At 45.0% G+C, this 25,844-nt stretch overlaps 1 protein-coding gene across 1 annotated transcript; it reads right to left on the bottom strand.

Annotated features, from left to right (window-relative positions):
- Window positions 1–178: 178 nt before the first annotated feature.
- On the bottom strand, window positions 179–24,881 carry LOC120668009 (mitogen-activated protein kinase kinase kinase 3-like). The gene is made up of 11 exons (XM_039947974.1): window positions 24,810–24,881; window positions 24,489–24,615; window positions 24,208–24,373; window positions 23,055–23,136; window positions 22,879–22,941; window positions 22,125–22,282; window positions 21,958–22,033; window positions 20,442–20,501; window positions 20,212–20,352; window positions 19,754–20,128; window positions 179–435 (listed from the first exon to the last, which is right to left on the bottom strand). The coding sequence occupies exons 1-10, from the start codon at window positions 24,879–24,881 to the stop codon at window positions 19,880–19,882; spliced, it is 1,194 nt and encodes a 397-aa protein (XP_039803908.1). The 3' UTR covers window positions 179–435; window positions 19,754–19,879.
- Between the last annotated feature and the right edge of the window lie 963 nt (window positions 24,882–25,844).

Below are 25,844 nucleotides of genomic sequence, written 5' to 3'. Positions count from 1 at the left end.
AGGAATGTATTGGAGCGGACGTCATGATATTTTTTTTTCTTCCATCTCCACGTGTATGGTTGTACCACCAGCGAGCGCTAGCAGCAACTCTGCTCTATATCAAGCAGGGTTCTGACGGAGTTCGAAATGAGGGTTTTGGCATAATCCTCAGGACAAATTCGTTCCAAATTTATAGAGATGCGTCGACACTACTCATTCATACTCAGCTGCGCAGATACAGGCATGTGTTTATGTCCAAATGCCGCATTTGCACCTCCCGACTGAAATGTTCAGGTAACAAAGGCTAGTAGTGGTAACATACCGTTTTGTTTTGGCCATGTCATGCCCAAATGCATTCCACTTGCTGCTCACAAGAGGTCTTTTACGGTACACGATACCACCACTTAGAGATATATAGTACAGTTCATCGACTGACTTGACTTTATGAGTACACTATGAGGAATGTTGAGTACTCTATCCTGCTTGTGATGAGTGAATTGTCAACCGTGCGGTGTGATCGTGCGCTTGGTCTTTGGATTGCAGGTACACGGGCGTCGAGTGTCGACGGGGAGCTGCCGTGGAGGTGCTGTGGCCGATGGACCGTGCGGTGGACGGCAGTGAAGGGCAGCCGGGACCGGAGCTCGGACCGGGTGGCAACTGTGGCGTCCACTCCTGGATCGAGGGCGCAAGCGGCGACGGAAGGCGGGTTTCTTGGTTTGCGCCACAAAACCAAAGAGGCGGACGGCGGTTGAAGATGCCAAGTCGTGGAGGTGACGGGCGTCGGTCTCGGGACTGACGGAGGCGACGGGCGTCGACGGCGTCTAGGGCCTCGCTGCGGGCGAGGAGATGACGGGCGTCGGGCGGCGTCTAGGGCCGTCAGAAGGCCGAGGCGGGAACGGCGTCTAGGGCCACGGCATGGAGGCGGGAATCTTCCCGCGCGTGAGGTTTTGGCAGTTTTCTCAAAACCGGCCACCTACCCGGGTTTCGCGGACCCTCCAAAACCGCGGACCAGATCTTCGTCGACGTGGCGGCATTGCAGCAAATACTTCGAGACGAAGAAAGAAGCTCCGCCGTCGATCGAGGCTGTACAGCAGGGTGCTGCTGACCCGACCGGTCAGACCGGTCCCCTGGACCGGTCTGACCGGTCTGGCCATGGCAGCCAGGTATAAATACCCCCCACCAGCCCGTGGCTGGTTGAGTCTCTTGAGCCTTTTGTTTTCTCTTCGTTTTTCCTTCTCCCTGCCCCTGCTCTAGGTTAGGGCCAAGGTCTCCAACGCAAAGGGAGGTTAGATTATAGCGAATCTCTTCGATTTAGAGGGTGGATGATGGTGTGGTCGGCTCTAGGCTTTGTATAGGTGAATTCCTCCGTGAATTATGAATGAAATTGTGTTGAGATTTACCCGTGTGTGCTGAGCTTTTCGTCCTCCCCTTCCCTTTGTGTTTTTGGACTTGATTTTTCCTCCTTTGAGGTGTTTTGTGTTTGGAGGAGTCAAGTTCTTCGATTCGTGGTTTGACGGACTCGTTGTGATGATTCTAATCTATCTAGCCTAGTGCCAAACCTGCAGGAATCGCGAGTTCTCACGGATTGAGATTTTTGGGTTCTTGAGAAAACCCCAATTCTCTTTGATCTTCCCTTAATTTCTCACGATCTGTTAATCTTTTGGAAATATGTTCATGTGGTAGATGCGAAGCTTTCCTCCAAGTTTTGTTGGATTTGGACTTCGTTTGCTCAAGATTTGACATTTGGAGCTTTGTTGGCGGGCTGTCTGGGAGCGACCGGTCTGCAGTTTGAATTCCCAGCCCGACCGGTCTGACCGGTCTGTGCAACCGGTCTGACCGGTCTCTGCAGTCCAGTTTTGCGTTTCGACTTGCTTTGCTTCCGCGCTGGGACTTGGGTTTGCTGCTTCGAGATAGCTTGTCCATAGCTATTCTCGTTGACCTAGGTTCGAGGGCTTGCGGTGATTTTGGGACATAGGCCGACGTTTCAAATTTCGAAGAAATTTTGTTCGGCTCCCATTCACCCCCCTCTGGTCGCCAGTTTTGGTCCCTCAATTGGTATCAGAGCTCGGTTGAGGTTTTCAATACTTTAACCGGTTCGAAAACCACTTGGCGACCATGGCGAGTCTTGGTAAGATCCCGGTGTTTTCCGGCGAGGACTATGCCTACTGGAAGGTTCGCATGAGAGCCTTCTTACAGAGCATGGGAGCAGAGGTCTGGGAAATTACCACGAACCAGGTTTATGAGGTGCTGGCTGTTCGGACCACGCCTCTTCAGGTGACCCAGCACGAGGCTAACGCCAAGGCCGTCAATGCCTTGTTCACTGGCGTTTCTCGTGCGGAGTTCTCACGCGTCCAGGGTTTTCAGGAAGCCCACAAAATTTGGACGTGTCTTGAGAACTACCACGAGGGTACACCTCAGGTGAAGGCCAGACTGTTCGAGACTCACCGGTGTGAGTACGAGAACTTCACACAGGAGCCGGGTGAGAGCATTGACCTGATGTTCAGTCATTTTCAGTCGATTGTGAACAAGGTCAATGCGAATAGATCTGCTGGTGCCCTTGAGTACACAGAGCATGAGAAGGCTCTCAAGTTGCTCTACGCACTTGACCGCTCTATGTGGGATCTCAAGGTGAACACGATCATTGAGTCTGCAGGCTATGAGACTCTGACCGTGAACGAGCTTTTCAGCAAGCTCAAGGCCACGGAGGTGGATAACCAGACACGAGCCAAGCTCAATGGTGCCCCTCCTTCCAAGAGCGTCGCTCTTGTGACTGACCCAGGTGGATCGAGCTCTAATGCTAACTCTGCTCTTGGCTTTTCTCTTGCCTCTTTGCCTTCTGTTTCAGATGAGCAGCTGGAGACGCTGGCGACGACGACATGTGCCTCCTCATCAGCAAGTTCCAGTGCGTCTACCACAACAGGCAGAGGAAGAAGAATCCCGGGTGCTACAACTGCGGCGATCTGAACCACTTCATCGCCGATTGCCCCAAGAAGTCCGGCGGTGGCCAGAACAACTCCTTCGACTACTACCGCCACCGCGACCGCGACGAGGGAGGCTCCAACAAGGAGCGTCGGCGCCACAAGCACCGCAGTCGTGACCAGGGAGGACGCTTCGACAAGGAGTCGCTCAAGAAGCGCTTCTAGTACAAGGCCAAGAAGCGGGAGAAGGCCTTCCTGGCGCAGCTCAGCGACCTCGACAAGAGCTCCGACACTGACCGCTCTTCTTCACCGACCTCCGACGACGACGACAAGAAGAAGAAGAAGCGGGACAAGGAAGCCACCGGCTTCATCGGCCTTTTCTTGGCGGCCGGTCGGCACAAGAGCTTCTACACCATGGCGGGCGAAGCCGATGGTGCTCGTGCGTCTTCAGGTGGACATGCTACACCGACGCACTTCAGCTCTTCTCCTGGATCCGAGAGCGATTCAGAGGTAAAGTCCACGATCGACCTGCTTGATACAGAGGTTAGGGAGTTGTACGCCGCTCTCGACAACTAGAAGAGGCTGCTTAAGGAAGCAGCTAGAGGGCGTAGAAAGCTTAGGGCTGAGCTGACTTGTGCTAGGGAGAAATCTTGTGAGGATGAGTGCGCTGGCTGCATATCTCACATGAATGATCTTGTTGCTCTCCGTGCCAAGCATGATGAGAACATTGCGAACTTAGATGTTGCTAAGACTTCGCTTTCTGACATGTCTCACAAGCTAGCCATGGCCAAGCATAAGCTTGAACTTGTCAAGGACGCTCCCATTGTTAGTGATGTGCTTGAATGCGATGAGTTTCCTATCTTCAAGTCTGATCTAGCTTCTTTGCAGTCCGAGTTTGCTACTGTTGTTTGTGAACTAGAGGAGCTTAGATCTAGGCCTGCTTTGCTTGGCGCTTGTAAGCTTTGTCCCACGCTTAGGTCGGAGCTAGAGGAGAAGAACACTTTGATCAAGTCTTTTGGAAAGACTAAGGTCGTAGAGTCTAGCCCACCTATTGACTGCTCTGTTTGCCCTGGTTTGATTGCTGATTTAGATAGTCTTGCGGTAGAGAAAGCCAACTTAGAGAATGAGAATACCTATCTTAGGGCGATTCTGAGTTGGGTTTCTAGCAGTGAGCCGCAGTTGGGCATGATGATTAAGCAGTTGAAGCGTGGTGATGGGTTTGGGGTCAGTTACACATACACGAAGTCAGACTTTGACAGGTTGTATGGTAAGATTGGCAAGGCTGCTGGAAACACTGCTAGCACAAGTACGCATCCTTCGCGTGTTGACCCCGCGGATGGTGTGCTTAAAGAACCACCGAAAGTACCTCCGCAGAAGCAGGTTTGGGTTCCAAAGCCCAATGCACTGAGGAACCCCCTCGACACGCTCCCTGCTGCCACAGCCCAGGTTGCCCAGAAGAAGAGGGCTGCTCCTCCCCGTCCGTAGGCTAGGCCTCCACCTCCCAAGTGTGAGGTGAGGTACCACTGCGAGTTCTGTGACAGGGAAGGTCACCTAGAGGAGTTTTGCTTCAGGAGGAAGTGGGCTATGCGGAGAGAGCAGGAGAGACGTGACGCGGACATGTACTCTGCTCAGGTGCATGGTCCTTCTCGGCGTGGTGATAGGCGAGATGCTAGGGCGCGCCGTGTAGGAGGAGGTCAGGGAGACGGTGGTGGTTACCGTGCTCCAGCGGGTGGTCGCTTTGCCGGTCGTGCTCCTAGTCGTTTTCAGTACGGCTATGGACCACGGGACCGAGGCTTTGGAGGAGGTTTTGAGGCTCCACGCTTTCCTCGCGGTGGTGTTCGTCAGTCATGTGGTAGACGGGATGGGGGATTCGCTTTGTCTGGTTTTGCTAACCCTTCTGTAGAGCAAATGGCTCGACACTGGTTTGCTTCTCACTTTGCTAACCCCAGTGTTGAGACATTTGCTCACCCTTTGTCTCACTACTGATGTGCAGGTCGGAGGCTTGGAGAACAGGTGGATCATGGACTCTGGTTGTTTGCACCACATGACCGGAAATGACAAATGGTTCTCCAGCCTCACCCCAATGTGCTCAAAGGAGTACATTGTGTTCGGGGATAATGGAAGAGGAAAGGTACGTGGACTTGGCGCTGTTCGAGTTTCTGATCGCTTTACCCTGAGAGAAGTTGCTCTGGTTTCGAATCTTGGCTTTAATTTGCTCTCTGTTTCGCAACTTCTTGATGAGGGATTTGAGGTTCGCTTCAAGGAGGGTTGCTCGCGTGTTTTGGATTCCAGGGGAGATTTGGTTTGCCGGATTACACCTCACGATCGGGTTTTCTTGGTTGACTTCTCTAGAACTCCTTTCAGCCCTTCTCATTGCTTGATGGCTGGTCCTTCTTCTGATTTGTGGAAGTGGCATAGGAGACTTGGACATTTGAGCTTTGACTTGTTGTCGAGACTGAGCTCACTTGGCCTAATCCGAGGATTGCCCAAATTGAAGTTTGAAAAGGACCTTGTTTGCCATCCGTGTCGCCACGGGAAGATGATTGCCACTTCACATCCACCTGTTAATCAGGTGATGACCTCTCACCCTGGAGAGTTGCTACACATGGACACTGTCGGTCCTTCTCGGGTGATGTCTGTTGGTGGGAAGTGGTACGTTCTTGTGATTGTGGACGACTTTTCTCGCTATTCTTAGGTCTTTTTCATGAGAACCAAGGATGAGGCTTTCGAGTTTGTTCGAGACTTGATCTTGAGGTTGAAAAACGAGTTACCCCAGGCCATGAGAGCGATCCGAAGTGACAATGGCACAGAATTCAAAAACGCTCGTTTTGACGCCTTTTGTAGTGATCAAGGGCTCGAACACCAATATTCTTCTCCCTACACTCCACAGCAGAATGGAGTTGTAGAGCGGAAGAATCGGACGCTGGTTGAGATGGCGAGGACGATGCTCGATGAGCATAGGACTCCTCGCAAATACTGGGCTGAGGCGATTAACACCGCTTGTTACGTGTCCAACCGTATTTTCTTGCGTGCTTTCATGCACAGGACTTCTTATGAGTTGCGGTTTGGACGCCAGCCCCGTGTTGACCATCTCAGAGTTTTCGGTTGCCGGTGCTTTGTGCTGAAAGATGGAAATCTTGATAAGTTTGAGTCTCTCTCGTCTGACGGTATTTTTCTCGGTTATGCTTCTCACTCTAGAGCATACCGTGTGCTGATTATTGATACTAACATCGTCAGAGAGACTTGTGAAGTCACTTTCGACGAGACTGCACCGTGCAATTCTTCTGTCTTTGAAGTTGCAGGAGATAATGAGATCGGCACCTCCATCTTTGAAGATGAGGAGGAAGAAGCTGCAGATGGCGACGCTGAGGCTACCACGCGTGCTGTGGACCCAGCTATCTCTGCCACGAGCTCGGACGATGACGATGGCCCCGACCCGACTACGTCTACTTCCCGGGGGCTGTTCGAGGAGGTGACTCAGGCTTCACCAGCTGCACCTGAGGAGGCACCAGCTTTGGTTGAGGTGGGGGCGACTTCGACACGGGAAGCACCGCGACACATTCAGCGCCGCCATCCACCTCAACAGATGCTAGGTGATCTCAATGAGCGAGTCACCAGGTCCAAGGTAACAAGTATCGCTGGCTTTGCTCATTCAGCGTTTGTTGCCTCTTTTGAGCCCAAAGATATTGGACACGCTCTTTCTGATTCTAATTGGGTCAATGCCATGCATGAGAAACTTGAAAATTTTGAAAGAAACCAAGTTTGGGTCTTAGTCGAGCCTCCACCTGCTTGTAATCCCATCAGAATGAAGTGGGTTTTCAAAAACAAGCAGGGTGAGGATGGTTTGGTTGTTCGAAACAAGGCTCATCTTGTTGCCCAGGGGTTTTGCCAAAAAGAGGGTATTGATTTTGAGGAAACTTTTGCCCCTGTTGCTCGTTTGGAAGCTATTCGAATCTTTCTTGCATTTGCTGCTTCCAAGGGTTTTAAGGTTTTCCATATGGATGTGAAATCTGCCTTCTTGAATGGTTTTATCGAAGAAGAGGTTTATGTGAAGCAACCCCCTGGTTTCGAAAATCTCAAGTTTCCAAACCGTGTTTATAAACTTCAGAAAGCTCTTTACGGTTTGAAACAGGCACCTAGAGCTTGGTATGATAGATTGAAAACCTTTTTGCTGCCTCAGGGCTTTAAAATGGGATGTGTTGATAAAACTTTGTTCCTCATGCGGTCTGGCAATGACTTTCTTTTAGTTCAGATATACGTGGATGATATTATCTTTGGTGGCTCTTCTCACGCTCTTGTCTCCAAGTTTTCTGAGCAGATGTCCAGGGAGTTCGAGATGAGCATGATGGGTGAGTTGCAGTTCTTCCTCGGGCTGCAGATCAAGCAAACTCCCCAGGGCACTTTTGTCCATCAAGCCAAGTACACTAGAGACTTGCTGCGTAAGTTCGACATGAGTGACTTGTCTCCTCAGCTGACTCCGATCAGCACATCTACGGCACTTGATGAGGACTTGGACGGCGAGGCGGTGGATCAGAAGGAGTACAGGAGCATGATCGGCTCTCTCCTGTACCTGACAGCGGCGCAACCGGACATCCAGTTCGGCGTCGGCCTTTGTGCGCGGTACCAGGCTTCTCCGCGCACCTCCCACAGGCAGGTGGTGAAACACATCTTCAGATATCTGAAATTCACCCCTGAATTTGATCTTTGGTATTATGCGGATTCTTCTCTGGTTTTGGTGGGCTTTTCTGATGCCGATTTCGGTGGGTGTCGGTTGGATCGCAAGTCGACATCCGACACTTGTCAATTTCTCGGTACATCTTTGGTGTCTTGGTCCTCTCGCAAGCAGGCTAGCGTAGCGCTTTCTTCCACAGAAGCTGAGTATGTTGCCGCTGCTAGCTGCTGCTCCCAGATACTTTGGATGAAACAAACCTTGCAGGATTATGGCTTGAGTTTCGGTAGGGTTCCCATCTTTGTAGACAACATGTCAGCCATTAGCATTGCAAAGAACCCTGTCCTACACTCCAGAACCAAGCACATAGACATCCGATTCCATTTCCTGCGAGACAACCATGAGAGAGGACACATAGATGTTGACGCTCCTTAGAGCCCTCAATTACGCACCGCAAGCGCACGGATCGTGTGTAGCTTTTTCTTTAGAGTATTCCATCCAAGGTTTATCAATCCACGGATCGGCAATGAACGACCTAGGGTTTTCCATCTAATCTAATGGATCTATCCAAACATGAAGCATGAATTGCATATAAAGAGTAAACCTATATAAGATGTGAGTGATGTGTATAGGTTGATCTCATCCATGAACAAAGACACAACCAGAGCATAACCAAAGGGGTGACTAAGCCTATTATCTTCTAGTTGCAACTCCGGCCAAAGCGATAACCTAATCTAACTCGTACCATGATAAAGAGTTATCCTACTCAACATTACACGTTCATCCGGCCTTTTCCCTCCCGCATGCTGTCACCACACGAGGATAATACGACTGGCTTCTCATGCACCACAATGATGAATCCGCAAGACAAAGACTAATCACCACGATTAGATCTATTCCTACTAAGAACATATGCTAGCTATCATATGAACGAGAAAGCATGCATCAAAGTGGATCAGAGTAGAGTCAAGATTAGATTAACATCACCATTCAATGTACATATGCCTTGATGGCATGGCTCCGGAACTCCGCCTTGGCACAACCACGCAGGGAGGCCATGGCGGCTAGGGGCGGCCTAAGCCATCTCCTAGGCAACGTCGAGGACTTGCGGCGGCCGTCGTCTCCCTCCGGTCTTTGCCCTAGGTTTTCGTCGAGTTCTGGGTGGATGGATGCCTCGAGTTGAATAAGGTGGGAGCTATTTATAAGCCGAGTAAGCCACCGGTCGAAGGGGAGGCCGAACCGACCTAAAAAAGGTCTGGGCCGGCCGGCCCCATGGGCCTAGGCCGGCCGGCCTACCCCTTTTCGGGCTCGCCTCGGTCTCATCTTTGGCGTGTAGACTCCTTGCATCTTCTAGAGTTTCTGTCCTTCACGATTGCACCCCTTTGGACGTTGTTATCTTGGAGATATCTTCGAGGAAAGGATAGGATAGGGAATCCTTCCTTAAATCTTCATTTGCTTTGCTTAATCCCGAAGTATCTTGATCTCATCTTCATGGGCTCGGTCCTTTGGGCTCTCTTGGAGGATGGATGTGCGTGAATGGGCTTAGAATCAACATGGGCTTTGGTCCTCCCTTTGGGCTTTGGCCTTCGTCTTTCTCCGTGTTAGCGCTCGATCACGGGCCTCGTCATTTCATGCTCCAAAATAGGCAAAAAACCTGCAAAAATGAAGTTCCTCCAAAATATATGTGCAAGTGTGAAAATGACCAATAATTAGGCCGGGGTTAGGACGGTTAGTGATTTTGATATTAAATTCATGCCATTATCAAGGATAAACAAGGGATAAAAGGGGTACTTAAGGAGCGCCAACATTCCCCCCATGCTTAAACCTTGCTCGTCCTCGAGTAAGTCCAGGAGCTTTGCTTATAAAGAAATCAGCGTTGCCTCTCAATGTCCTCTCTACACTTAGTCATACATAACAAGACATATTGTTCTCTCAAGTATTTAGCATTTAAGTTCATGTTGTGACCGGCTACTTTTTTATTATGGAAGATAGACTAGCAATTAAAGAACAAGCCACAATAATAAATAAATGCAATGCTCTCAAACTTAAGCGAACTTCAAACCTTTACCTTGTTTCATCATGAAGAGTTTTCAAAAGAATGCATATCAAACATAAGTGAGGTTCTCTTGCAAAAATTCATGGAAATACTCATCTCATCAAGTCGCTCAAGCCTACATTAGATTGTTTTCAACATATTCTACTCATATATAAAAGCGGAAGGCTTATGTGGAGCTTGGTAGGTAAAAACAATCCTAGAAAAACATTATATTTGAAATATTATTAAACTAAGAGAGAGATCTAATGGAATTACTGAGACTAGTCAAAAAGGCCATTGGAAAATAATGTTGGAGAGGTGGAAAGATGAAACACACACATTTAGATAGGTGGACATGTGCAAGTGGCAAATGGATGATCCCGAGACACAAATGAAGTTCTCGTTATCGGATTGCACATGGTTGGAAGATTTGAGTATGAAATAGTTCTTCAAAGTAACTTGGAAAATTAATGAAGCCAAAAAGAGCTAAGGAGCATTTTATTCTTCTCTTTTTTTTTCTTTCATTTTTCTTTTCTTTTCTCCTCTTTTTTTATTTTTCTATTTCTTTCTTTTTTTTCTTTCTTTTTGCTCCTTAGAACTTTTGATAATATAGAATACTTACCCAGCCATCCCCCCATGCTTGAACGAATGCTCGTCCTCGAGTATGAATAGTGGGAGAACCAACTAGTTAGGGTAAGTATCTCAAATTCACCTTCTTCTTCGTAGAACCACTTGAATCTCGGGGAGCCTTGTCTCCCAAAACTTTTCTTTATATGATGCCCTTGATTCTTTTGATTCCGTCGAAATGATAATCTGTACTCAAATTAGGTTGTGGTCAAGGAGGTAATCATAAAAACATATTTTTGGTTTAGGGTGGATATCCAGCGAGGTTTGTAAGATTCCCGAAGTAGAAACTCACAATGCATGGATAAATAGGGTAGCAAAAAGGAGGTTACACAAAAAAACGGAATGACCAGCTTCTTAGTCTCGTACCAAAGAAATCAATCTTAATCTAACTCATCAAAATATAAGTTTGCAATCTAAAAGTTTCATCATGAAAGAATATGTTTCTATAGGCTTTGGTAGGTAGAACTTTGCAAGAGATTCACAATGTAGATAGCATAGGAATTAAATTTTCAAATTAAACAACACAAAGTGTAAGGTCATCGGTAGACTTAAATCAAAGAGCAACATAGAATATGTGGGTTTAGAATTTAGTCATTTAACCTCCACAAATAAAAGAGCCGGTATTTAATCATTTAATTCCATTTAATTGAGAGCAAATGGTCAAGTCATATACAACATAGCGTAGGTAAAACAAAGCAGCAACTTTCATCATTTTTCCATAAGCATAAGGCATTGCCAAAATGTATCAATGTGGTGAGCACAAAGTGATGGTGATCCTACACTTATTGAAAATAAAAACAAAACTAGGTTGTCCTCCTAGAAGCCATGCGATAGGTTGAGAGATATATACAAAGGTTGCATCTATGGTTGAAGCCATATATGTACAAGCATTTAGAAAAAGAGAGAGTTGAGGAAGAATTACCGTCCTTCTCGATGCTCGTAATGAAGTGTAGCGCGGCCTCCCCCATACTTAAGCATTGTGCTAAGCATGGAAAAAGAATCATGAGCATCTTGTGGCAACCGTGATTATCTTACTGCATGAGATCTTTCTTCCTTGTCCATGAAATCCTCCCCCATGCTTAGCATAATGCTAGGCGTAGAAGGAGAAGGTGGACCATCTTGCAATTCTTGAAGTCCTTCCCTCATGTGTATGAATATCATCTTTAATGTGTCTTCACCTTTGTTGCCTCAATTTCCTTCAACTTCTTCTTGTACTAAGTCATGGTCCCAATCTTTGCTTCTCATCGTCGTCGCCTCCTTCAATTCCTCATTGTCCCATTGCTGCCTCATCTTCACGAATTTTTCTTTCAATTTCCAGAACAGAACCTGTACTAAAATATTGCTCCATTGCGAAGTGTACGAATTTTCCTTTCCAACGAGTCCTTATTCGCCCAAAATTGATTCCGAACAAGAGAGTTATGTCCATTTTATCCCAGCGCTGCAATCTGCCCTGACGAATTTTAGAACGCGCAACGTTCAATTTTCTTGTCATATCTCCTTGTACGGGTCTTCAAATTCATTGATCTTGGATGTGTTGGAACGGGAATTTGATGGAGCTTCTGAATATCAACTTTTTGCTTCTTGTACAGCTCTGAACATGTTCTCAAATTGATGAAAACAGCTGCTTGCTTTAGAACTTTGGATATGTTGACGAATTTGATTTTTTTTCTTTGATCACGAATTCATGGGAACGTTTTGTCATGACTGCAAAACAATTCAAGTGCACAATCTACCCCCAAGGTGACGGTCGGGAGTAGAGAAAATTGCCAACAAACCTACCATTCCTAAAATCTCAAATTGTGGCATAGCTAGCTTAGCGAAACTAGTGAGTGTACGTGTGTGCTAGTGTAAATGCAAATGAGAGGAAGGTATATAAACAAAGACAATGTTTACACTAGTTCTAAACACCATGTTTATAACTAGGTTGCCGAACTTCTCCATAGCCAAAAAGAATTATTTAACCAAGGTCAAAACACCATGTCTATCCCAAGATCAATAGGCCTTCATAGCACAAGAAAAAAATAAAGTGCATTGCAAAGCTTATAAACCAACCAAATGCAACATGAGAACAAAATGGATTGTTATCTTGGTCAAAAGAGCTTAAAGATGGAAGTCCGCAAACAAGTTTAAACACCACATTTACACAAGATTGCAAAAGGTAAATGCTGTCATGACAAGCATTACATGGATAGGAAAGCATACATCAATAAGATTGAGACCAAGCTAGCAAAATGAGGGCATGAACAATGGAATGGATGCAAAGTGCAAATGCAAAGTTAGCAAAAACAAGTGTTAGCACGGTTGAAAGGACCTTTCGATGATGTTCCGCAACTAGTTTATTCAAAAACAATTGCTAAGAGTGACAAAAAGCCTTCGCGACACTTTATAAGAAGTGAGGCTTTTGTCAATGAAAAGGTTATTTATCGAGAAAGGATCATGCAACCGAGTTAACAAGGTTTTAGAAGTAGGTTTATGGGTTTCCTATATTTTTGGCTTAAAACAAAAATTTGAAGAGAGAGTATTGGGTATAGAAATTCTATCTAAGGTGGTTTCAAAAAAAACTAGAGAGAAACAAAAGTTAGATTTTTTTTGAATGAAAAACATACCCTATGGTTTTGGGATTGCTCTATGAGTGGTTTTCCTAAGGGTTTTAGGATCTCAAAAGCGACATGTAATGCAACATGTAATGCAATGCAAGGGTGAGACGAACAACATGGTATGCAATGCAACACGGGGTGGATGAACAAAATGATATGACATGATGAGGTGGTCTAAAACAAAAAAAAAGTTAGCCTATGTTAACTAGCCACAAGTTTAGAATCAAAGGGTAGTGCAATGCTTCATAAATCTCTCTAAAAAGACACAAAGAAAAAGACTCAAAACACTAATAGGCACACAAAAAAGGTCTACAAGTTTCCCAAGATCAAATAACAAAGTGCTCCCTCAATAACATTTAGAATGAACAACATGGTATTGTGGTTTTTGTTAGAGCAATGGTACAATGTTATTTGATGTTCCAGTAAAAAAAAGCAATGTAGACGGTCATATTTAAAATAAAATACCGGGTTGCCTCCCGCAAAGCGCTTCATTTAAAGTCATAAAGATCGACTTTCTCACATACCTTTTCATTGTTGTGAAGCCATGGTTTTTCATGCAAGAATCCGAAGTAGCCATGCAGCTTGATGTCGCCCTTGAAATCCATCGTGGTTGCTTGCAACATCTTTTGTTTGTCGAAGGTCGACCGCTTGTGTCTTTATTCACCAATGTTCTTGGGGCTCTTTCTCTGCTATAAGCCTCTGAATTCGATCATGCATGCTCAATGTATGCATCGCCCAAGCTCCTCCTTCTTGTTGTTGTCATCGTTATTTCCAATATCTTGTTCTCATCGCGTTGCTCCTGCCTCTTCTTTGTGGACTCTCTCCTGTGTACTCAACAGAACATATACCCAAATATAGATCTATTGAAAAATTTATGAAATTACCTTTCCAACGAGTGGTCATTCATCTTAAACCGAGTTCAGACGTGGGAGTTATGCCCGTTTCATTTTGGCGCTGCGTGCTGTCCAGAAAATTTCAGAGTGCACGACCTTTGATGTTTCAGCCATAATCGCTTGTTGGAATCTCCGATTGACTTGATTCTTGATTCATTGGAACCGGAAATTCGTGGAGCTTTTGAATATCCAAAAATATGCTGCTAGTTTCCTCTGAGGTGGAGCTGAATGTTGATGAGAACAGTACCTTCTCGCGAATTGATCCGAAGATGTCGATGATCATGATCTTGTGGTCTTTAGAGCGCCTTGTTGTGCGTCCCTAGGCTCCAAGGTCATCACCATTGATTTACCAGCACATAGCATGGATTCAATGATGTGTCTTCTCCATGATTCTTGCTTTACCCAAGGTATCGGGATTAGTGGAGGCTCCCGTGCTTTGTGTTGATGATCTGAGCGGTTTTCTTCCTTGATAGCATCACTCGACTAGAAGTTTATCGAGCATCCCACTAGAGAAGATAGGTGGTGTCATGATTCTTCTAATCTTGTTGCCTCCAGCTTTGGTCAACATCAAATCATCATCTTTTGTGCACTCGGCCTTACAATCATCCTTTGACATCGTCATCACTTTCTCCTTTGTTTGCTGCTGCACCTTTCTTCATTGAATTGCTCCTTCGTCCAGTGCAGAACATGTACCAAACTCCAAGCTCATTGTGAGGTGTATCAAATCATGTTTCCAACAAGTGGTCATTTACCCAAATTGGACCTCGGATGAAAAAGTTATGCTTGTTTTACTCCGGCGCTACGCTTCGTCCCGAGAGATTTCAGAACGCGCAGCGTTGAAAGATCTTTCCATAACTCTTCACACCGATCTCCAAAATTAACAATTTTTTATGCGTTGGAAAGAAGACTTGACGGAGCTTCATAATAATCTATTATTTCCTCATGGCACATATCTGATCTTGGACGAAAAACTCATCACAACAGCGACAATTCATAGATGATGATGATCCAATCGCACGATTTTCTTTTCGGACATGCTTCATACCTATTGCTTGAGCAAACAAATCTTCCCAAAAACATTAGTCTTTAAAACTAATTGACACGGTGGCGTACCTTGTTTATCAATTTTTTTTCTTGGGAGTGGGGACTCGATAGCGGATGCTAGGCCACTAACAAAAATTAGCACCTACCACTAAAGAGCGAAACTTGATGTTATTCACATCTTGTCGAAGTGGATCTAGGGTTTTCGATGTTGATGTCGAGAACTCCTCGATCATCTTGTCGTCGATTGTCGAAGTTTGTTGGAGCGGGTTGTGGACTTCTCGAAGCCCAAGTTTGGTGTCTAGCTTTTTCCACCTGCTTTCAAGGACACAAACAAGAAAACAAGGGTATATGCAATAATAAAAATTTAGGGTTAGCCCAAAAAATTAGATTGATCGCCCTAGGGTTCGAGTTGCCGATCCCCGGCAATGGCGCCAGAAAAGCTTATTGATGCTCCTTAGAGCCCTCAATTACGTACCGCAAGCGCACGGATCGTGTGTAGCTTTTCCCTTAGAGTATTCCATCCAAGGTTTATCAATCCACGGATCGACAATGAATGACCTAGGGTTTTCCATCTAATCTAACGGATCTATCCTAACATGAAGCATGAATTGCATATAAAGAGTAAACCTATATAAGATGTGAGTGATGTGTATAGGTTGATCTCATCCATGAACAAAGACACAACCAGAGCATAACCAAAGGGGTGACTAAGCCTATTATCTTCTAGTTGCAACTCCGGCCAAAGCGATAACCTAATCTAACTCGTACCATGATAAAGAGTCATCCTACTCAACATTACACGTTCATCCGGCCTTTTCCCTCCCGCATGTTGTCACCACATGAGGATAATACGACCGGCTTCTCATGCACCACAATGATGAATCCACAAGACAAAGACTAATCACCACGATTAGATCTATTCCTACTAAGAACATATGCTAGCTATCATATGAACGAGAAAGCATGCATCAAAGTGGATCAGAGTAGAGTCAAGATTAGATTAACATCACCATTCAATGTACATATGCCTTGATGGCATGGCTCCGGAACTCCGCCTTGGCACAACCACGCAGGGAGGCCATGGCGGCTAGGGGCGGCCTAAGCCATCTCCTAGGCAACGTCGAGGACTTGCGGCGGCCGTCGTCTCCCTCCGGTCTTTGCCCTAGGTTTTCGTCGAGTTCTGGGTGGATGGATGCCTCGAGTTGAATAAGGTGGGAGCTATTTATAAGCCGAGGAAGCCACCGGTCGAAGGGGAGGCCGAACCGACCTAAAAAAGGTCTGGGCCGGCCGGCCCCATGGGCCTAGGCCGGCCGGCCTACCCCTTTTCGGGCTCGCCTCGGTCTCATCTTTGGCGTGTAGACTCCTCGCGTCTTCTAGAGTTTCTGTCCTTCACGATTGCACCCCTTTGGACGTTGTTATCTTAGAGATATCTTCGAGGAAAGGATAGAATAGGGAATCCTTCCTTAAATCTTCATTTGCTTTGCTTAATCCTGAAGTATCTTGATCTCATCTTCGTGGGCTCGGTCCTTTGGGCTCTCTTGGAGGATGGATGTGCGTGAATGGGCTTAGAATCAACATGGGCTTTGGTCCTCCCTTTGGGCTTTGGCCTTCGTCTTTCTCCGTGTTAGCGCTCGATCACGGGCCTCGTCATTTCATGCTCCAAAATAGGCCAAAAACCTGCAAAAACGAAGTTCCTCCAAAATATATGTGCAAGTGTGAAAATGACCAATAATTAGGCCGGGGTTAGGACGGTTAGTGATTTTGATATTAAATTCATGCCATTATCAAGGATAAACAAGGGATAAAAGGGGTACTTAAGGAGCGCCAACAATAGACCTGATCCATGTCCCTTCAGAGAGGCAAACCGCAGATATCCTCACCAAACCGCTAGAGCAGGACACCTTTGCTCGCTTGTGAGGGGAGCTTGGGGTTTGTTACCCCTTTTGATCGCTGTCTTTGGTTTTGGTTAGCTTGGTAGGTCTTTGTTTTGCTTCTCTTGGTTTTCTAGGTTTGGTAGTTGCATTGTGCATATATATTGTACATGTTTGCATTTTGCATTGTCTCACTTGCACTAGCATTCTTGTATACATTGCTATGATCTTCTAGTGCCTGCTAGTGTGAGTTGATAAATTTGATCATGTATAGCTTGCTCCACTGTGTATATGACATTATCTGAGTTAAGCTATTTTGATTTGAAAATCTGAAAACATGATCACCCTGTTTTGGCTACTAGCATGTTAGGGCGTGTTGATGTGCTTTGCTATCTTATTCATGCTAGTGTAGCCTTTCGTTCAGCAATTCATATTTGAAATGATCTAAATCTGATAAAATTGCTTGAACTGTTCTGGAAATGGATTGAAAATACCCAGGTGGGATTGCTTGTCGCACTGATCGAGCTTTTGGGACGGCTCACTTTGCACTTGTGAGAACTCGGGCAAGGCTGTGCATGACTGAAACGAGTGCCTTAAGCTTCTGATTGTCTTTGGCATAGGCTTGGCCTCGTTGCTAAGTAAAGCATGACAAGCTTTCAACCCCTAGCATTAAGAATTGCTTGCTATAAATTTGATTGAAAAATGAATGTTGGCAACTTATTTTGGCTGGTTTGGCTCACCTGTATGAGTTTGAGTAGCACTGCTTTCCATTCCCTACTTGTTAGTGCTAGATCATGGGTGATGCTTTTACTTCTCCTAAACTGAACTTGCCTAGCTCTAGATTGATTTGATATACCCTGTTGAGCTAGATGCAGGTCGTGTTTATGGATGCACACGTGCTTGTGACTAGATGTTGCTCATATCATTGTATCCCTGAATGCTTTCACTTACACCTCCTGCATTGCATTCATTGCATAGCATCTATTCAGGGGGAGTCTCAGCTTCAGGGGGAGCTTTATGTCTTTTTAGCCTTGATGTGTGCATGTGTCAACAAGGGGGAGAATCTTGGGAGAAGTGATCGAACAAGGGGGAGACATGTTTCATTTTTGAAAAACTTGTTGTGCACAGGGCTTTGAGAGTGCATCATTTTGGGAGAGTTGCACTTGTGAGAGGGAAAAACTTTGCTTGGGGAGTTTCTGCTTTAGTCTTGGCACTTGGTTTCTTCGTTTTCCCTCTGCTTCTGGCATGACTGCGTCGAGCGTTACCTCTGTCTTTGAGGAGTCATGTTTTGGCTTTTGATCGATTGCGTCGAGCCGTTGCCCTTGTCTTAGGGGATCGATCTCTGCTTGAGTAAGTGACTGTTTCTGCTTTTCTGAGCTTTGTGTCACTTGCTTGAGTTCTTCACTTTCTGCTTCTTTTTATCACTTCTCTGCTTTCAGGTGGTGTGTTGACAATGCACTCATCAAGGGGGAGATTGAGGAATGTTGAGTACTCTATCCTGCTTGTGATGAGTGAATTGTCAACTGTGCGGTGTGATCGTGCGCTTGCTCTTTGGATTGCAGGTACACGGGCGTCGAGTGTCGACGGGGAGCTGCCGTGGAGGTGCTGTGGCCGATGGACCGTGCGGTGGACGGCGGTGAAGGGCAGCCGGGACCGGAGCTCGGACCGGGCGGCAGCTGTGGCGTCCACTCCTGGATCGAGGGCGCAAGCGGCGACGAAAGGCGGGTTTCTTGGTTTGCGCCACAAAACCAAAGAGGCGGACGGCGGTTGAAGACGCCAAGTCGTGGAGGTGACGGGTGTCGGTCTCGGGACTGACGGAGGCGACGAGCGTCGACGGCGTCTAGGGCCTCGCTGCGGGCGAGGAGGTGATGGGCGTCGGGCGGCATCTAGGGCCGTCAGAAGGCCGAGGCGGGAACGGCATCTAGGGCCACGGCGTGGAGGCGGGAATCTTCCCGCGCATGAGGTTTTGACGGTTTTCTCAAAACCGGCCACCTACCCAGATTTTGCGGACCCTCCAAAACCGCGGACCGGATCTTCGTCGACGTGGCGGAATCGCAGCAAAGACTTCGAGTCGAAGAAAGAAGCTCCGCCGTCGATCGAGGCTGTACAGCAGGGTGCTGCTGACCCGACCGGTCTAATCGGTCCCCTGGACCGGTCTGACCGGTCTGGCCGCAGCAGCCGGGTATAAATACCCCCCACCAGCCCGTGGCTGGTTGAGTCTCTTGAGCCTTTTGTTTTCTCTTCGTTTTTCCTTCTCCCTGCCCCTGCTCTAGGTTAGGGCCAAGGTCTCCAACGCAAAGGGAGGTTAGATTATAGCTAATCTCTTCGATTTATAGGGTGGATGATGATGTGGTCGGCTCTAGCCTTTGTATAGGTGAATTCCTCCGTGAATTATGAATGAAATTGTGTTGAGATTCACCCGTGTGTGCTGAGCTTTTCGTCCTCCCCTTCCCTTTGTGTTTTTGGACTTGATTTTTCCTCCTTTGAGGTGTTTTGTGTTTGGAGGAGTCAAGTTCTTCGATTCGTGGTTTGATGGACTCGTTGTGACGATTCTAATCTATCTAGCCTAGTGCCAAACCTGCAGGAATCGCGAGTTCTCACGGATTGAGATTTTTGGGTTCTTGAGAAAACCCCAATTCTCTTTGATCTTCCCTTAATTTCTCACGATCTGTTAATTTTTTGTGAAAGATCTTTTGGGAATATGTTCATGTGGTAGATGCGAAGTTTTCCTCCAAGTTTCGTTGGATTTGGACTTTGTTTGCTCGAGATTTGACATTTGGAGCTTTGTTGGCGGGCTGTCTGGGAGCGACCGGTCTGACCGGTCTGTGCAACCAGTCTGACCGGTCTGCTATTTGAATTCCCAGCCCGACCGGTCTGACCGGTCTGTGCAACCGGTCTGACCGGTCTCTGCAGTCCAGTTATGCGTTTCGACTCGCTTTGCTTCCGCGCTGCGACCTGGGTTTTCTGCTTCGAGATAGCTTGTCCATAGTTATTCTCGCTGACCTAGGTTCGAGGGCTTGCGGTGATTTTGGGACATAGGCCGACGTTTAAAATTTCGGAGAAATTTTGTTCGGCTCCCATTCACCCCCCTCTGGTCGCAAGTTTCGGTCCCTCACACTAAGTAATAACCTTGTCTTCCAATGCGCTAGATTTCGGATGCTCACACAGAAGCATAGGCGAAGCTGCATGTACTCATCGAGGTCGTCAGAGCCCGATGAAATCTGCAAATTCCTGTGTATAACATCGTTATATACGTATTTGACCCCGTCGTCGTCTCAGTGGAGCCGACCTCGGTGGCGAGCTTGGCTGGCTTCGCCCCTGCACAGAAGCAAAATAATCCCGCACAAAAGCGTGATCCATCAACTGAGCTGCAGTGGGGCGAGACTCTGGGTCACGTCGCAAGCACTTCCTCAAGAAATCTTTCCCTTCCTCCGAAAGACTCTCAGGGATTTCAGGTGTATCATCTGAGGTTGCAGCCCTAAACATTCCTGCAAACTGAAAGACAGGGTTGTAGAAGATCGACTCAGCATCATCGATTACGGTTATCTTTTAAATACGCCTGCTAAGTGAAAGCATACCGGATGATGACATGGTTCCCCGGGTCTACAATGTTCATGCCAAGGATGTTCTCCCGTTGCCATTTCAATAACAGTACATCCCAAGCTCCAAATGTCAGCCAATAGATTGTAACCGCTTCCACTGGATTTACTCGTTATAACCTGCCCGATGATGAGAGAATTTTATTCAGGAACATCTGGTAGGTTATGACAAATAAGGGAATGAAGTTTAGAGTTGCTAAACAGCTCACTTCAGGAGCCATCCAGAATGGAGTCCCTTTATCAGAGTGTATTGCAGCCTCATACGATATCTGCTTCAACATAAGTAACGAAATGTAGGTGTTTGAAGAAGAAATCAAAACATTCCAATAAATGAAGAAATCAAAACAAGAACCATTGTCTGCGACTGTGCATGTCCTTTTTGATGGTGACCACCAAAAGAACCGCAAATTTTTTATGAGTATATGTTCCTCAATGTTTCTGTTTTTAAGCTAGATCCTTCATCTGGGCATGCACAACAAAGCGCATGCAGCGGATGAGTAGGTGAAACGACAGGGAAAAGTCCATTTTTCAACCTTGAACTATCACGATCGTCCGATTTCGGTCCTTGAACTATGAAACCAGACATCCTACACCTTCAGCTGCCGAAACCGTTCAAAAAACAACCATGGACTCAACCTATGACGGTTTTGCTACAATATAATTTCTAAATTTCTAGGATTTTACACCTCTCTCAATTAAATAATGGAGAAAGTATAGTTTATATTATCTAAAAATCATGATTTTTGCTGTGAGGTACCAAAAGAGATAAGGAATCTATTTTGGCTAGATGTGCAACATTATATGTAAAGGAATTTGAATTATAAAATATGAAAAATTGGTAGAATTCAAAATTCCTTGAATTTTGAGGTTAGTTAAACCTTTGCTAAAAATGCATTAAAAATAAGATAATTCAAACTTTTTTATTTATTTTATAAAGAATTTTTTATTGACCCAAATTCTATAGAAAATTATCAAATTAGAATTTTAAATAATCAAATTTAATTCAAATTTGAGCATTGTGAAGGAATTCAAATAATTTCTACAAAAATTGGACCAATAAAAAATATATTATTAAACTAAATAAAAAAGTATGAATTATCATGTTTTTAATGCATTTTTAGCAAAGGTTTAAATGGCCTAAAAATTCAAGGAATTTTGAATTCTACCAATTTTTAAAATTTTATAATTCAAATTCCTTTATGTCTAAAGTATCACATCTAGCTGAAATCGATTCTTTCTCTCTTGTGCTACCTCCCAGAAAAATATCACGATTTTTAGACAATATTAACTATGATTGAGAGAGGTATAAAATCCTAGAAATTCGGAAATTATATTGTAGCAAAATGGCCTTAGGTTGAGTCGAGGGTTGTTTTTCGAACGGTTTCGGCATTTGAATGTGTAGGATGTCCGGTTTCGTAGTTCAAGGACCAAAATCAGATGATCGTGATAATTCAGGATTGAAAAATGGACTTTCCCACAATTTTATGGAAAAACGCTGCAGTCCTGTCCTCCTGTGTTAAGTCTTCCATAAAAGAAAACTACAATGATCCTGCACAACCGAGTCATAGTAACTTCAGCTGCATTATGTAGTACTCTTTTCCGAAGGAACAAAGCACTACTCATTGTAATCTCTTCAAGGATTCGCCGGCTAAATTGCATATATTAGGATAATGGAATGCTACAAACCAGAAGGAGAGAAAGCGATGGAAAGGAAAAACTGCATACATGCTTGGCCAAGCCAAAGTCAGCAAGTTTGACTTCATCATTAGGGCCCACAAGTATGTTTCCACCTTTTATATCTCTGCCAAGAAAAGTACTAGTATGAAGTGATTGTTGCATTTTGTACTGAATATGGAATAAGCAAAACAGTTTTAGGCAATGCATATTACTACCTGTGGGCAATTTTCCTCTCATGCAAGTAGGCAAGGCCAGAGAGAATCTGTGCAGTGCAATGGCGAATCCTATCTTCGTTAAAAGGTCCATCTTTAAGTAACCTATGGATTGAACCCTCAGACATATATTCCATATAAATTGAAAGAATGCCACCAATCTGTACAGAAACATGCACAATTAAAAAGCCTAAGCAGGTCAACAAATGTGTAATGTAACTCCAAAACAATTGATAATTGAACAGTAAACTAAAATCAGCAAACTAACTCTTCATGAAGGATAATGCAGAATAAGCACAAACAAAATGCGTGTCAAGAACAACAGAATTTTTTTAATCAAACATTGAGGCACCACTTACCCTCTTTGTTACATGCATGCCCTCTGGACTTCAGTTGTAAGTATAATGAATTATACTGTACTAACAAAAGATGTTGCACTATCACAATATTCTACTTATATCTGTAACTCCCTAGTGGAAATAATATCATTTCTAAATGCTAAATACCCTCCAAATTGTTGAATCAAGTCCACACAATGTGCAGTTACGCGCTTTGGAGGGCAAGATTTTGCCACTATATATTTTTTATGGATTAACAATGTGCCCAACACATAAATTGCCTTAACAGATCACAAAATGGATCCTATTAAACTGTATACATTGAACAAATTTCATGACAGGGTAGGGAAGAACAGGTACGGAACTGCATGGCTGCATGGAGACAAGTGCAATGCATTTGCTTATGAAATTGAACTGACCAGATTACTTCCATAGTATTGGACAATATTTGGGTGTGAGAATTGACAAAGAAAATTTATTTCCTGTCAATTCAAAAAAATAAATTATGTTGATCAGTCCATGAAACAAGAGATACAAATAATGTGATATTCATTAAACACTGGCTACTAAGCCAACTAAAATGGACAACAAGTACCGAAGATAATTTCTTGATCTGTTCCTTTGAGTCTGGATCAGGTATTTGTATCTCCTTAATCGCACAAAAGAGCCCACATAGCCTGCATTGTTGAACTGAAAAAGTTATGTTGTTTCTAAACTTGCTTCAAAAGTTAGGTAATACATACTAACAATAGGTGTTCAGTGGACATTCCTTTAACCATGAGGACTTTTTACATGAAGAAAAGCAGCAAGACAATGATACACATGTAGGCATTACAAAGAAAGAAAAGATTAACACTCAGTATGCACAAAGCAAAACTGAATGGCAACACAAGACTAACAGCCCTGATAGTGAAATTTGGCTGCAATGTCAACACAAGAAAGCCAAGGAGCTCATGGCACAGTGGCAAACAGTGGCGGAGCTGGCAAAAAAATTTAGCTGGGGCAGTCACCGGCAAGGATGGCATGGCCTCGCGGGATTGAGCCGAGCGAGCGAGTCAGCGAGGCAGGCAGGGGCCAAAGGCAGTCGGCAAGAGGCTACTGGGGCAAAATTAATGGGCCTCTACACTTAACCACTAGCGTCCGGCCCAAAACAGCTCTTTTTCCTCCTTTCTTCCTCCTCCGGCCACCAGACACCTAGAATGCCACCGCCGCCTGCTCGCCTTCGGTCGCCTGAAAACTCCATAGGGGTGGGATTTTACGCTGGCAGTAGCTGGGGTAGCTGCCCCACCCTATTGTATGAGGGGCTCCGCCTCTGGTGGCAAAGGCCACTGACTGGGAGGTTCCCACCCAGGATTCAAACCTGGATGTGGCACCTTAAACTTCAGGGGTCTTCCTTGGAGTATCTCTTTCAAAAAAAATATCAACACAAGAAACAGTCCGAAATTTGGCAGCACTTCCCACTACTCATTCATCATGAATAGAGAGGCTCTCGAAGACACTCTAGAAACAGGCCGATGTACATCCACAAATAGGCGAAGAATATAAAGAACTAAAGCTTCTCAAAAGTCAAAAGCACCCATAAGATTAAGAATTACATGCATACTTAAACTGAAGCCCATGCAGAAATATGAATATTGGTGTATATATCAGCTGGTGTATAAGCTTCGAATGTGGCTCTAATACATCAATTTCCACACAATGGCACTATTTTTCTTTATGCTCGAAAAGCAGAAGGGATCATGCTGTACCTGTTAGAAGCAAGATAAACCTGTCCAAATGCACCCCTCCCTATACATGCCCCTTTTTTCCACTGTGACCAATGAACGACAGATGGCTCCGCAGACAGCGCAGTCACATAACAGTATGAGGACCAAAGGGACGTGATCAGGATCACGATCGGATATAATATAGCGCCTGAAGACATGTGTATTTCAGCAGCATGATTAATTAGATGCTTGCAACATCCCAACGATACTGCGAGTTCTGAGAGCATGGATTAAGTATTAGACTGTTAGTAGTACATAATTACCAGCTCCTTGGAGACGATCAAGATGAAGTGTGAAATAGTGAATGCTCGCGACGGAAAGGCCCAAGACAAGAATGGAGATGATGTGTGTGGCACGGACACCCCCTGGACGCTTGCTATGCTTCCGAAGCTGATAACCAGCAACAGAAAAATAAGCACAAAACAGAAGAATTAGTGCAGGGCTAGGATCAATATAACAAAGATTCACGAGACGACTAGACTAGCGCTAAAGCGACCACTACGCGAGTTGGATCCGGCGCGCAAGCTTACCCCACTACTGCCAGAATGATAGGAGGAAGAAGGAAGAAGGTGGAGCTGACCCACCTGGGAGAGCATGAAGGCCGACACGGCCACAAGCCCCGCCACAAGCCCCGCCACCGGCACCGCCGCTTCCATCCCCGAGGATCAACTTATCCCCTTTCTTCTTCTTGCTCCCTCTGTCCTCGCTTCACTGCTTCAAGACCTCGTCGCTCCCTCCATTCTTTTAAAGAAAGCATGGCGACAGCAACTTTGACACGGTCCTCAATCGTGATTTTTTACATTTTCACCATCTCTATATACCATTCTTCAACCAAAATAGAGCCACTAACGTGGCCATGTCGCGGCTAATTCTCGGCTGTGGGATCGGTGGGATGGACGGTCCAGATTGTGCTTTTTCAGTCACTTTGCAAAAAAAACCCTTAAACTTAAGACAAATCAACATGCGGTCTGGTCTCATCTCTCATGAAATTTTGCGAAAAAAGCCTCAACTTTTTCTCTAAACTAGTGGGGATTGCCATGTGTTTAAAGAAAAATTATTGAAAAATAATTTAATTACATCAAGACTACTCAAATTTTAATTTATTTATTAATATATTATAATAATCTAGTCTAATCTTATACAATCTAATCAAGCGACTCGCACGAAGCAATAAAATCTAATTGAAGGACTTGCCCAAAGCTGCATAATCCGGTATTTCGGGTAGCCTCGAGTTGCTTATCATATACTCATACACGTACTTCACTACAGACTTGTGTCCTTTGGAATTCAAATGTAGCTCTTGAGCTCGAGTGGCAACTGCAAATTACAGATTCCCTACGTATACCAATTCTAACCTCTGCAATAAAAAAACTATAAAAACATTGGAGTAGTAGATATACTATATATATACTTTATAAATGAACATCAATACTAATACTAATACTAATACTAAAATAATTAATGACACCACTAAAATCACCTTTTAGTGCTGATGATGCCCACGGGTCTCCTACAACATTGCGAGGTGTGGTCAGATGCTGCATCCTATATGCGTAATGCATATGAGTTAAAAAATAAAATATTACACATACATGTATTATATATTATATAAGAAGACA

Source organism: Panicum virgatum, chromosome 3N (genome assembly GCF_016808335.1).
Source record: "Panicum virgatum strain AP13 chromosome 3N, P.virgatum_v5, whole genome shotgun sequence".
In the NCBI taxonomy this organism is placed as follows: Eukaryota; Viridiplantae; Streptophyta; class Magnoliopsida; order Poales; family Poaceae; genus Panicum; species Panicum virgatum.
Note: the sequence above shows the minus strand (reverse complement) of the source record. Positions and strands in the feature narration are given on the sequence as shown.

Coding starts and splice junctions, on each gene's coding strand:
- LOC120668009 (XM_039947974.1), bottom strand. CDS start 24,881: ATGGAAGCGGCGGTGCCGGTGGCGGGGCTTGTGGCGGGGCTTGTGGCC. Junction 24,374..24,488: donor TGATCGTCTCCAAGGAGCTG/GTAATTATGTAC, acceptor ACATGTCTTCAG/GCGCTATATTATATCCGATC. Junction 20,129..20,211: donor GGGAACCATGTCATCATCCG/GTATGCTTTCAC, acceptor CCTGTCTTTCAG/TTTGCAGGAATGTTTAGGGC.